This window comes from Talpa occidentalis, unplaced genomic scaffold, assembly GCF_014898055.3.
Source record: "Talpa occidentalis isolate TD23 unplaced genomic scaffold, MPIMG_talOcc4v2.1 talOcc4.14, whole genome shotgun sequence".
Lineage (NCBI taxonomy): Eukaryota > Metazoa > Chordata > Mammalia > Eulipotyphla > Talpidae > Talpa > Talpa occidentalis.
In genome coordinates, this window is record NW_023601433.1 from 68630528 (window position 1) to 68645207 (window position 14680).

Here is a 14680-nt window from a genome sequence, read left to right on the forward strand (position 1 = left end):
AGCTCTCAGTACCAGTATTGGGCATAATTAGAAATGTGCTTCCTGGCATTTATTAAATGAAACATTGTCCACATATGTGTGAAAGTATGTATAGGCAATGGATTAATACAAGACAGTCCATCAAATTAATAAAGTACATTTTTAATGCGTATTAATCTTGACCTTTCAATAAATATTTATTTATATAAAATGGTGGGAAATAGGTTTTCTAAAAAAACAAAACAAAAACAAAACTTCTGGTTCGAAGTGTCAAAGGGTAACAAAAGATTTTAAAATGCTGTCAAATATGTTGCTATTGTTCTGCTATTTTTTAAAATCACCTCTTAGATGTTTCTTCTCTAAAAGTCTCAGAGAATTATCAACACAATGTAATCTTGGTTTAAATTTGGGTTTCTCCTCTGTTTCAGATATTATTGTTTGAGCTCTCACTTACTCACCAGCAACTTAAAGAATCACTGTTAACTCTGAGGTTTTATCATTGAGATCTGTGTCTTTGGGGCTCATTAAGGACATTTCCAAAGATTACAATGTCAATAGCACCTAATTACTGGACTGTGAGAAAGGTCTTCTTGAGTACATAAAATCTGTGGCGGTGCACAGCACACAATGGGCAGCTCAGATCCCAAATTTTATCACAGTGAAGTAGCAAACAAATTAATAATGTTGCCTGGGCTCTCTTGGGATCATTACTACTACGTAAAAAACTGCTTTGAAATTTTGCGATAAAATTGTACCTCATTTTTTAAATCCCTTATAATAACAAGGGCTTATTTATCTCTTAGACTTTCTATGCTGCACGAGTGGCTTTCTGTTGTACTCGTAAGAATTTTGGGGAATAAAATTTGCCACATAACAAGTCATTTTCCATTTTTAGGAAACACATGTCACCTCATAAAACATTTTAAAACACATACTGTTGTTTTATTTCATACTTTTCAAAATATACATTGTATATTTTGATACTAATGCTAGATTTAATTCTTAGTAATGCCTTGTAGAAAATTAGTCACTAAAGAACTAAAAGAGAGACTAGTTTACTAGTGGTATGTGAAGTGGATTAAAAAATTTGGTTGCCAGATGTTAACTTGGGAAGCTGGGGATTATATTAGGAACAACTCAGGAGGAAAGATAGAGATAGGAGTTAACTAGACATGTCTCATTTAACCTGCATAACAAAGTTATATGTGAGGACACCCTTTGCATTTTACACAGCAGAGGTAATTGAGATCAAGTCACCTAGTGAGTAAGTGACTAGAACTGAGATTAAAACAGAAATTCCTCCATCTCTGAAGCTTTTCTGTTTTATCACATTTTCCCATTGTGTATGGTTGAGAATGGGACATGTTTTTATACTTGAGTCTTGAGCAAGTTAATATAATTGAGTGGTGACAGCCTGGGGTCCAGGCCCACACCGTCTGGCAGTGAATATACTTATTTGTGGAGTAACTCTGGCATCTATCTAAACCTCTCTGAATCCAATTGTCTCCTCTGTGGACTAGAGTAAAGCAAGAATGCTAATTTCATAGGGCTTTGTGAATATTAGAGTTAAAACTTGAAAGACATCTAGATAGTAACTATACCCACTAATTGTTCAAAGTATTGTTAAAGTTAAAAAGTATCTTGTGGAAACAGATTAATGAATCAAGAAGATGTGGTATATACACACAATGGAATACTATTCAGTGATCAAAAAAGATAAACTCATGCCATTTGCAGCAACATGGAGAGAGCTGGAAGGGATTATACTAAAAAAAAAGTCAGAAAGAAAAAATCAAACATCAGATGGTTTCACTTCTATGTGGAATATAGAGAAACCGAGCAAAGGATCAGGAAAAAGATAAAACTTTCAGGCAGACCACAGATCTGAGGCATCCAGCAGGGGAGGAGGAGGAAGAGCAGTCAAAACAGGGACAGGAAGAGCACAAGGGATCATGGTGATGGTTCATGGGTGCGGTGGTGGTGGGAGAACTATGGGAACTATCAAAAAGTAGCAATGATATAAGAAAATAAATAAATCAAATTTAAAAAAGTATCTTGTGTTATGGGAAGTACAACCAAAGAACCTTAATTTGAGGCAACACTGAGGATCCTGTTAACAGGGAAGATAAATTTTCAATAGGCATTTAAAATACTAATGGAAGCTCTATCTTTAGTAGGTTGAGGAATCTCCACACAGCTCTCCATAGCGGTTGGACCAGTTTGCACTCCCACCAGCAGTGCAGGAGAGTTCCTTTTTCTCCACATCCTCGCCAACATTTGTTGTTGCCAGCTTTTTTAATATGTGCCATTCTCACTGGTGTAAGATGGTATCTCATTGTAGTTTTTATTTGCATTTCCCTGATTTCAAGTGATGTGGAACATTGCACTCCTAGGTATTTACCCAAAGGACACAGAAACATTAATTCCAAAGAACACCTGCACCCCTATGTTTATAGCAGCACTATTTACAATAGCTAAGCTTTGGAAACAACCCAAATGCCCCAAAATAGATGACTGGATCAAGAAGATGTGGTACATATACACAATGGAATATTACTCAGCATTCAAAAAAGATAAACAGGGCCTCTCCGGTGGCGCAGCGGTTGAGCGCTGGGTTGCGAAGCTGCCTGCAGCCTCTGCAGTGCCAGTTCAATCCCCGGCTGCTCTCTGGCCACTGGAGGAGGGTCCCACATGGCGCACAGACCTCTCCTGCCACCTGCTGCTCCCCTCAGCAGTGTACTTCGGTCCTTCTGCCTGCTCTGCTCCCCGCTCTGGCTCTGGTGAATTCCCTCACCCTTCCGCGCTTCTGACTGTACCCAGTGCTTGTATAAATAAATAAAAAACAAAACAAAACAAAACCAACAACAACAAAAAAGATAAACACATGCAATTTGCAGCAACATGGATGGTGCTGGAAGGGATCATGCTCAGCGAAATAAGCCAGAAAGAAAAAGAAAAATACCAGATGGTCTCACTCATAGCAGGAATTTAGAAAACCTAAATAAGGGACCAGGAAAAAGAATAACTATAAGAAAGAAAAAAATCAAAATCAACAAACAACTATGAACCAGAGACACATGATGGGGGGAGTGTGGGCGAAGGAGGGATTTGGGTCAAAATAAGGGGGTTGCAATTGTATGGGGAATATAAAAATAAAAAATATAAATAAATAAATAAATAAATAAATAAATTTATACAAGGAAAAAAATAAAATACTAATGGGCTCTTTATAGAGTTTGATTTGGGGTCAAATAGATAACTTAGAGCAGCCCCTTACCATGTTATAGAAAATAATAGATGTCTATAAGTCATGTACATACTAACCAGGTAGCTAAACACCTCTTTAAAAATGCATTTGTGAATTAGTGCTGCAAAACACTGATAATATATTCAAGTATTTTCTAGGGTCCTGAAAGAAATATAACAATGGATTTGTGAATTGGAACTTGAAAACACTGACAATGTACTAACTAATTTCCTAGGGCACTAAGCCTTCCAAGGTACCTGGACCTTTAAATGTCCAGTGTGAATAACAACCAATAGTGCAAATCATTAAAGACCTTGCTTTTTAATGAAAAGATTCATTAATGTCCTATATTAAATCTGTAATTCTGCTTTCCTCCTGACATTCATTTGTTTTTATACATTAAAAATAAGACATTTATTTCTCTTAAATTAGGATTGACTGAAACTCAACTAGGCAGAAGATTTGACTAACTAGTTTATTCCCCCAAGCCACCTTCAGTGGGAAGAATAGGACATATCAGCACTATTATCAGAGATTAAGTAGAAAGAAATTTCAGGGTTATGTCCAGAGGCATTCAGGGTCACTGATATCAGTCCTGCAATGCAGACTCATAATAATAATGAGCTTTGTGGCATACTAAACAATTGTGGATTATAAAAAAAATTACGTTCAATTGTATTAGTAAAGCAAAAAAAGTGGCACAATCACTTTTAGGGGAATTTTCAGTACAACCTTTGTATTCTCAGGACTGAGGAAAAGGAGTGACAATGTTAGTTTGGGCTGGGGTTGCCTCATATTCCAGGTGGTCATCAAGGTTTATTTGTATTACTTCAAATATTTTATTTCCATTACTTGAAAAATGGTTTACTTGGCAGAGGAAAATCAATTAGGATGCAAAATACTCCACTGAATTTTGTTTTGGAATGAAATGCTGCTGTTAATTAGACTTGCTGGATAAAATTTCAAGCCAACCACAGGTTCTGAATCCAACAATCTATATTTAGGAGATAAGTCATGAGAGACTCTCTTCTCTTTAATACCTTATGATATTTTAGGTGTAACTTGCTGTGTTGGATTTTCCAGCAACTCAACAGATCTAATCACTCAGTTAATGCCAGTACTTCGAAAGATTTGCTGTTCTTTAAGCAGTAAATGCATTGGGGTTCAGTCGTGGCATTTCTATGATTCAAATGCCAGCCTGGGAGGCAGACAACACCAGGAATGTGGAAAATCTCTTCTGTGCCCAAAGCAGGCACCTCTGAAACAGAAACTACCTACAAATGAGCACTATAGAAAAAGTAGCTCTATTTCAAAGGGTTGAGAAGGTTTCTCTCTGCTGAAGCTCAATTTAATTACTAAAAAGTAGAAGATTTAAACATTCGATTTTAGAATTTAGACTCATATTACACACTTCTCCATTGCATAAAGATTCATTATAAGAGTATATATTTAAACATTCCCAGACATGAAAAACAGAGCTTACTACACTCTTTGGTTTTCATCAATAGTACTGTCATTTTTTGTTAATTCAATGTGTTCATTAGAGCTTATTAACAAGTTTTTAAAGGATGAATCTCTTTAAATTCACCTACTCAACTTGCCAGTCAACATCATCACCTGGACTGCTTATAATGTGGAAAATTTTGAAAGAGGTGATAAGAAAGCTTTCTTGGTTTTCAAATCTAGGGAAAAGGAAGCACAGTTGTTTTCTAAAGACTTGTGGAAATTTATGGAAAACACGTATTTCCGGATTCAGGAAAATTCAATTTGAAGCCCATTAAGTTCTAATGGGAGATAAAGTGGGCTAGAAGTAGTCCTACTTTAAAAAAAACTTTATTTATTTTTTACATCATTCTTCATTTTTGTACAATGTATGCTTTCTCCTCTCAGGTGTAGTCCCTGTGAAATTCCCACCACCAAATTCACCCATGTCCCATCACCATAGTCCCTGTGCTCTGCCCACCCCTATTTTTATCCTTTCCCCTCCCCCTCCCCTGCAGTATGGCTCTGATTTATAGTTGTCTGTTGATTTTGATTTTTAATTTATTAAACTTACTCCCCCCCTTATTCCTTATTTGTTTTCTCTACATTCTTCCTATAAGTGAAATCATCCGATAGTTTTCTTTTTCTTTCTGGCTTATTTCACTGAGCATAATCCCTTCTAGCTCCATCCACGTTGCTGTGAATGCCATGAGTTTATCTTTTTGATTGCTGAGTAATATTCCACTGTATATATATACCACATCTTCTAGATCCATTCATCTATTTTTGGGCATTTGGGTTGTTTCCATAGGAAGTAGCTCTACATTTGTTCTAATTCTTACATTAGAAAAACAAGAATTCAACAAGAGCATTAGGTTTGTTGGCAGTTTAACTAATAAACAGGATTCTAACTAAGACAATTTCTAGTTTTGAAGTAGGACTAAATTAATTGAATTAACCAGTATTCATTATTTAAATGAATTGGTTAATATTCAGTGATCAATATTCAGAAATACATATTACATACTTCCATTCAGCATATCTGTGTATTATAAACTATAATACACAGCATATCTGTGTATTATAAGCTGAATGAAATAAATCATGTAGTCACCCAGAATACCAAATATCTCAGTGTAATAAAGAAAAGCAAAGTTAATCTAGACTAAATATCCATTGTGTGCATAAAATTTTATCCAACAAGCAAGACTCTTACATTTTTCTGAAGGTGGAAAGTACAGCTGTTCATTGATTATGTCCATGTACTTTTGGTCAACCTGTAGGTAATCCAAAATGTGTCATTAGTGGGGGCTGAATAACAATGGTTGATAAAAGGCTGATAGGGAAAAAATAATCTACTTACCAAAGTTGTAGAATATTCATTCCCAGAAGAACCAGTGTCTGCCAAATTTGTTTTGGACTGCACAACTAAAGGTTTTGCCTTCTGAAAGACATAAAAGGTACACACTATATTATTAAGGGTAAATAATTATAAAATCAAACGGATAGAGACTCTCCTTCGGCCCTTAGTTAACCAACATATGAAAACTATGCTCTTTCTTGTTCAAATGTGGCAAAGGAAACCCTTTCCTTAAAACCCCTGGAGGGCCTACCTGGTGGCAGAAAGGGTTAAGTCTCAGCACTATAAAGCTATCTGCAGCCACTGCAGCATGAGTTCAATCCCAGTCTAGGCAACTGACCCACATGGTGCAGCAGACCTCTCCAGTCCTGCCCGCTGCTCCCCTCAGCAGTGTATTTCAGTCAATCTGCCTGTTTTGCTCCCCACTCTGTCTCTGGTGAATCCTCTCATACCCTCATACCTCTGGCCTGCACCCCAGCTCTTGTATGCATAAATCTTAAAACTACAACAACCCTGCAGTAAATCCCTTCCTTTTTAAGAGCAATTTGAGAAAAAAAATTCAATGAAAAATTTTTTTTTGATGTCTCTTCGAACTCTACTTACTTTTTATTATTCTTATCCCAGTTGGGATTCACCATTTATGACAGACCAGGGCTTTCCCTGCACCTCCTAGCATGGGGAAGTGCCGCCAATGATGGCCCTGATCCCCAAGTGCTGGATCGTGAGAAACCAAGATGATCTCTTCTGGAAATTTAGAAGCAGCAGTGTGCAAACAAAACTGTCACCTAATGTTGATATTGTAAGGCAAATATGATGTGAAAGATGACCAGGTGAAAAGGACCAAAGGTAAGCATATTTATAAAAAGCAGTGGAGGTTCATCGTTGTACCCTGGGGATAAGTGTAAATTTTTCCCTACTCTAAGATTTCTCTCTCATTGGCTTGTTATGTATGTATATATACATGCATATATGTGTGTGTGCGCATGTCCTACCCCCCCCAATCCACTCTGCCTGCCTTTTTGTTCTTCTCCACAGAATTGACATATTTTTATTTTAAATATTTTAAATACATTCTTGCAAAAATGTAATTTTGTGCATATATTTTAACTTATGCTAATGGTATTGATTGTGTGATAGCCTATTTCATTGATTCTAAGACATAATCTGATATTTTAACATTCCTAAAATTGGCATATAATATTGGCATATAACAGATAAAGTATCACAATATAAATGACATCACTTTTTTCTTTTACAGACTTAAAATCCTGAACCAGTATTAAGAACATACTAGATTTAATGTAAAAAACAGTATACTTTGTGAGTTTCCTTCTTTCACTAAGTACTATGTGCTGAGTACTTAGTACTTTCACTAAGTACCGTTTGAGTCAAGATCTGTCCATCTTGCTATTTATCTAAAATCTAGCACCGTAGGGCCTCCCTGGTGATGCATGGGTTAAGATGCAACGTATGAAGCAATCTGCAGCCATTTCAGCATGAGTTTGATTCCCGGCCGCCCAGGGAGAAACCCACATGGCAGGACAGACCTCTCAGGTCTTGCCCGCTGCTCCCCTCAGCAGTGTACTTTGGTCCGTCTGCCTGTTCTGTTCCCCACTCTGTCTCTGGTGAATCCCCTCACTCCCCATATATCTGGCCTATACCCCAATTCTTGTATAAAATAAATCTTCTTTTAAAAAAAGCTAGCACTGCAAAGTACATCATGCTATGTAGTGTTCAGGCATGTTTCTTTCCTACTTTGCTCAAAGTGGTTCAAGCTACACCACCATCTCTCACCAGCAATTTCAATAGCTCTCTAACCTGTTTCTTTCCCCAGCTCCTGCCCTTTACAGCTGCTCCAGACATGTCCCTTTAAAATAGTAAGTGAGGGCCTCCCCGGTGGCGCAGCGGTTCAGCGCTGGGTTGCGAAGCTGCTTGCAGCCTCTGCAGCAACGGTTCAATCCCCAGACCCTGGCAAGGGTCCCACATAGCACACAGACCTCTCCTGCCACACCCACTGCTCCCCTCAGCAGTGTATTTCGTCAGTCTGCCTGTTCTGTGCCCTGCTCTGGCTCTGGTGAGTTCTCTCACCCTCCTGCGCTTCTGACTATACCCAGTGCCTGTATAAATAAATAAATAAATAAATCTTTAAAAAAAAAAAAAAGTAAGTGAGGTTATCTTACTGGTCTTTTCAAAATTCTCAAAGGCTCCCAGTTTTACTTGGTAAAATAAGTCATACTCCTATATTTCCCTTGACTACATTTATTACTATTTTCTCTCTTTACTTTGCTCTAGCCACACTGGATACCTTGTTTCTCAAACAAGCCAGGTACGCTTCTACCTTACAGCTTTTCAATGGGCCTTTCCTGACCAGAAAAATTCTCCTCTTAGATACCCATATGGCTCTCTCTTTACCACCTTAAAATCTTTTATGAAAATGGTAAAAGAACCCAGTGTTATATGTATGAATGCTGGGAATTTAAGTTTAATTGCACTCCATTGCTTTATAACTTCAAGCAGTGGGCATAGGAGAAAATGCCACCTTTATGGCAGGACTGAAAAATTAGGGTCACATCAACCTGCTTTCCTACTATAAACTTGCAAAGGAGATTGGGCAGTACACAAAAGAGTGTAGTTGCAATACTGGGCTTCACAGATCTTATCTGTCAAAGTTGAGAAAAGAGTCAATAAAATAGGGCTATTAAAAAAAAACAAAACCCTGTAGAATCAGTTAAACAAAAAGCATCCTGATATAAGAGGAAATACATACTTTTAAAAATGATCTACTATGAGATCTAGATGAAAACATTGTTTTGCCCCAACAATGGAATATTATATATAAATATATATATATATATGTATTTAAAAAGATTTATTTATGTATGCATACAAGAACTGGGGTACAGACCAGAGGTATGGGAGGTGAGAGGATACACCAGAAACAGAGTAGGGAGCATTTAGCAGACTGACTGAAATACACTGCTGAGGAGAGCAGCAGGTGAGACAGGGGAGGTCTGCCGCCCCGCCCCATGTGGGTCACCTCCTTGGCCAGCGGGGCGGGGGAGGGGGGGGGTCAAACTCATGCTGTAGAGGCTAGGGGTAGCTTCACAGTGCTGTGCTTAACCCCTTGTGCCACCAGTGAGGCCTCATTTATATATATATTAATATAAGAAATATAGTCAAGTCTTTAGAAAAGAAGAGGATGAGATAAAATACAAAGGAATTATGGATATGATAGGAACAGATTGCTAGTGAATAAAATATAAGAGCAGACTTTGTATCCAAATAAGAATTCCATTCTCCCAGGGGTGAGGTAATATCTCATTATGGTTTTGATTTCTACTTCTCTTACAATAAGTGATGCTGAACAATTCTTTTGGTGGAGAGTAAGTGGAATTTATGCACACACACAAAAAGTGAAAAATGTAATCCCAAAAACTAAAATAAAAATTAAATAAAAAAGAATTTTACTTCTTATATATTTTAAAAGTAGCCATAGTTGATGAAAAAAATCAAGAATGCTCAGGCCTAAGACTAAGAGAAGATGGAAACCTAGGATTTCCATCTTGGAACTACCATTTACCTTGAAGGCTTTTGTTAAACTTAATGAATGAAAGCAGGAGTTGTGAAAGGTTCCTATGATTCAGGAACCCATGGCTCACCTAAGGTGTGTAGTTGAACAAGTTTGTCACATTGTAACCCTTGGATCAAAAGGCTATAACCACAGTGAGGGTCAAATACAACCTCAACTAAGACTCCCCCAAGTAGTTCGCAAAGACAGGTACAGATATTATCAAATAGACAAAAAGCATTCGAATACTATTGTACTTACAGGATAATTGAAGGATGTCTCAGCAAGTATTGCAAACTGGCGGTACAATGTGTGCCTAGTAAACATCTCATTTTTAAGAACATAAAAGCTGAAATAGATAAAAGAAGTAAAATTAAATCTATAGTGATCATAACAAAAGCAAATCAATATATCCATAGGAGCTAGAATTTTCATATAGGAGAAAAGAGTTGTACACTAGTAAAATTTTTAAATATTAGTATTATTTCTTTCATTTAAAGTTTATGTATTTTTCAGCCCTTAAATGGCAGAGAATAAGTGGCAACACAGTATCAGTGAGCAACTGCAGGGTCCAGATTATGGTTTTACAAATATTTCTCCATAAAATGAAGGAGGGGCATCTTTCAGAAATAGCTATTTTTAGGTCTAACAATACATGTAAAAGATGACCCTGGACATTTTGTCAAATGAGTCATCAAAGATGACATCAAAAGAACGTAGCAGTCAACTTGAAAGGGCTGCTGTTGACTCAATGTTACCTAAGTTGAAAATAAATTAATTAAAAAATGAAATTAAGTATCAAAATAAATAATATGATAAATTAAATAGAACAAATATACTAAAACTTCAGGAAATTCTTAGTCTATTCAGATTGCAAATGAAGCTATTGCAAATGATGCAACTCACTATTAAGAAAGCATGCTTTGGAGAGACAGTAAAATATATGGACAACCTTTAGTTAACAACTAGGAATGAACAATATGAGAACCAAATAGCAAGTCACAGGGAACCTCTTTGAAGAAATTATGTGTGTGACTCCTGGACCTTATCAATCATCTCAGCATAAGTTCAAAGTAGAGATTGGATTAACTAAGAAAGACTTACAGAGGAGCTTCCTGTATAATGAAGTGACTCCCAATGACATACATGGGAGACCCACAAGATATTTGAGACTATTATACCATCAAAACTGCAACAATATGAGCTGAGTGAGCAAGAGGGGGTGGAGAGAGAGGTTGAGAGAGGGCAATTTATTGTCTATGAATTGGGATGTGTGATGGGCAAAAGTGAGTCCTGTCACCCTCAGGAGAACACTAAGAGCTCACAAGAACAAGGCTCAGATAGGTACATGTGGACCAATTTTTGGGGTTGAGTTGGGAGTTGCTGCATCATTGTGAGATCAACCATGTAGCAATCTATTGCTGAGGTGATGTCCTAAACCTTTGCGCCATTTGTGTCCTGAGAAATGACAATGATGACATCAGCAGCTGTGCCAGGCATGCCATACTAAAAGGAAGGGCTGGTCTCTGCTCTTTTTAGCATTTCTTATTTTCAGTCTTCCTGGAACTAGGGCCAACTCAGCAGAAATGGAAAAGGAGCTTGGAAATGAAGCTCTTAATTGGGTTGGGACTGAATATCAATAATGAATTGGTTGAGAAATTATTGGAATCATCTATTATCTTGCCTGGCAAAGGTGAAGCTGTTTTCTCTACTAAACAAAAATGAGTGCTCCTAGCCTAAGATCAATTACAGTACAATGAAATTACTTTAAGCACACAAGTCTTCAACTATATAATTAATCTTCATACTTTATCATGATGCAGTATCTGGATATATACACTCTGTTGTTGCATACATTGCCTTGAATTAATACTTGGTGATGCAACTGAAGCAGAGACATATAACACATTGTGTCCTGACATTGTGTCCCAGTTAGTCTGTTAGTAAGATTAAATAAGAAACAAATACACAGGAGTGTATATATACACAGAAGAATAATACTTTCTGCTGTCCTCAATATTTAGATATCAATATAAAGTCTGCAGAGACCAAAATGATGATTATGGTGTCAGTGTCTTGATTTACAGCAAATCAACTTAAAGTAAAACTGAGAAACTCTTGTAAATGATTCTTGAAGTACAGGGACATACACAAAATAAATCATAAGGATTAAAATGAAGCTTAAAAAATAAGAAAAGACAGTCTATTCTGTTTCAGAGATAATCCAAAATCCATGTTACAAATGAACACAACAGAAGTGCAAAGCAGAACATTTTACACCAGGAGTTGAGATCACCATCTGGTGATGTTTCTGTTATCTGAATTCTTCATATGCCACCAGGGACAGCAATGTATATAGAGTTTTACACACACATTATGCAATTTGAAATGCAGTGCAAATGTAGGACATCCCATGAAATTATGTATGAGCTTTACACTTGACCTATGACTTCAGATCAACATGGAATCCATCATGTCTTGACTGATGCTTGATTGTGAGAGATTCTTGTAAAGGAATTTCCAACATGTGACAAAGAAGAGAATCTTGGGGGTGGGGCAATTGTGGCAGGAAACAAGAGAAGAGCATATAGATTTTTACTGTTAACATGTCAGGACAAATAAGAAAGGCATTTACTCTCTTGGCATCACTTTCAGCTTTTTCAGAATATCATAAGGTCACCTTCTTCACTTTTAAAAGGAGAAAAATGACATAGAGAAGAGAAAATAAAATGATATCTGAGTGAAAAATGGATCTGAGAATTAAGGTGCTGTTTTGTCTAGGAAAAGGTAGAGGCTAGAGCATATAAAACAATTTTGCAAAGATAGAGACCTGTTAAATATTATCCTGTGCAAATGATAGGGAAACATTTTCACAGCCCTATGGAGGAAGATATTGATGCAGATCTGACCAAATCAGGCACCAAGTGATCCTTTACGGTTATAACTTTACAATAAGAGGAGAAACAGTTTTGTATTATTTTTTTTCTTTTAAGAGACTCATGTATGCTATCAATTATTTTACATTTCTTGTTAAAAGTATATGAGGGTATTTTATATTAATATGTAAAGAAAATGCAGGACAACCAATTTCCTTAGAAGATGATTAGTCACATTTTTATAAATAGAATTTATATAATCAACACACTATACCTGTTCCTGAGAATATAGAATTTCCTTTCCCAGAGTTTGTTAATTCGTTCTGATTCCTTCCTAAACCTGTAATACATTTACAAATAGTTAAATACTGTAGTAGCTACAAATGAATAATGATGAATCCTTATTAACATACCTTTCTGCCTTTTTTTTCTCAGTATCTAACTTATCTTTTAATGTTTCTATTTGCTTCTTCAAATCACTGTGTTCTTCAGGCTTTCAATAGAAAATACATCACAAAGTTAATTACATGAAAAATGTGCTCCACGTCTTCATAAATCTGAAAAGCTATTTACATTAAAGAGCATGCAAATCTTAGCTACTATCAATAATAACTTGAGGGAAATAAGTTTATTTGGAAATTCTCAGAAACTGAAAGAATTTAAGTCCCATGACGCCATTTCCTAATTCATTAAAGGGAGTCAAATCAAGACAAAGCTACGAAGCAACCACAATTTATCATCATCACCCCTCCTCCTACCTGGGATCCTTTTTCATAAAGCATTTTCCTTAGGTATTGTGGCTGCTCCCGTTCTTCATCATAGGTGGAAGTGGCCCCCAGTTATTTTATTTCCCTTTATCAAAAGTTCTCAGGAAAATATCTGACCAACTCAATCACTCTAAAGCTTTATGCCATTTCTATGCACTGTTTATATATTATTATAAGGGGACAAAGTTTAACAAAAGCTGTGGAGTTACTGCAATGTCATGAATGAAGAATGTCTTTGGTTGCAGCAGAGATATATATTCAGGTCATCTGAATCTTTGTAAGACTGATTCTCCATACAACTGTCAAAACCATTACTATTTTCTAAGAATAGACAGCATCAATAGAAACAATAGTTAGGTTAGTAATAATGATTCTATCAGTAATATTTGTACCTGAGGTACTGATATATATACACTCTTTTCTTCTTTCATCGGAACGGGGCTTCTATAGCTTCCCTGGCAAGAGAATAAAATGATTATTATCATTTCAAATCAATGTATAAAGATGTGTGATTTTTGCAGTTTACAAAGCCAGGTAGTTTCTATGTAGAAAAGCATTTGTGTTTATTTATTTCACTATATCCAAAGTCACATCTATAACACAGTTTATTTTAAAAAAAAGACACATTTAAACTCACATACAATAAAAATTAGTTCCAATTTTCAAGGCTCCCTTTTTCCAACTCTCATATAATGATCAACTCTGTAATAACTAAAGATAAGAATGTGCTAGAGCATATCTTCTGTAAAGCAAATAATTATTCAATCTCTCCAAAAGACAATATTCTTATATTGATGAAGATAGCTTCTATTTTAATTTAAAAAAAAAGCATGTAGAATGGAGTGTTTGCTTTCCAGTTTGAGTTGAACTTTCAACTTTATTATAGCACGTTTATATTGAATTCTGACTCTGTCTGCATTAAACTGTCATTTTGTTTTGTCAGCTGCTGACATTCCATTTTCTCTGGAATATGCATGCTGGTCTTTATGTGGCTACTTCATTGACAGGTGCAAACATTAGACTGCTAAACAATAGATAGAGGTGAAATAAATGGTAATATTAATATAAAGTAGATAGCTTCCTAAATAGGAGCATGGAAATTAAATAGTTACAAAGATAATAAAAATTACTGTTAGAAATAATCTATTACAGATATTTCTCTTTTGAATTAGTACATATAACTAAAAATATATAATTAGGAAGTAAGGCTCATTTAAACAAAAGTTATGATTCCTAAATGTTTTCCATTTTTAACACTTACAATGTTAAAAAATATTTAATAAGGATAACCTTCTAACTTAAGAATTAACAGCCAAAGTTTATTATGACAGAAGATTAGCCATATTGCTTATAGTATCCTTTTTCTTTCTCCTGTCAGTAATTCATTACAATTTTTTATTT

The 14680-nt window shown here is 35.9% G+C and overlaps 1 protein-coding gene across 7 annotated transcripts in view; it reads right to left on the bottom strand.

Moving 5' to 3' along the window:
• The window catches only part of CUNH10orf67 (chromosome unknown C10orf67 homolog), a 139038-nt gene that overhangs the window by 10590 nt on the left and 113768 nt on the right, over positions 1 to 14680 (bottom strand). For all 7 annotated transcript variants that reach the window (XM_054695147.1, XM_054695146.1, XM_054695150.1 and 4 more), the window contains 6 exons: positions 13672 to 13734; positions 12926 to 13005; positions 12787 to 12852; positions 9898 to 9985; positions 6072 to 6152; positions 5925 to 5985 (listed from right to left, as the gene is read on the bottom strand). In XM_054695147.1, coding sequence (XP_054551122.1) covers positions 5925 to 5985; positions 6072 to 6152; positions 9898 to 9985; positions 12787 to 12852; positions 12926 to 13005; positions 13672 to 13734 — 439 coding nt within the window. The remainder of the gene's footprint in view (positions 1 to 5924; positions 5986 to 6071; positions 6153 to 9897; positions 9986 to 12786; positions 12853 to 12925; positions 13006 to 13671; positions 13735 to 14680) is intronic.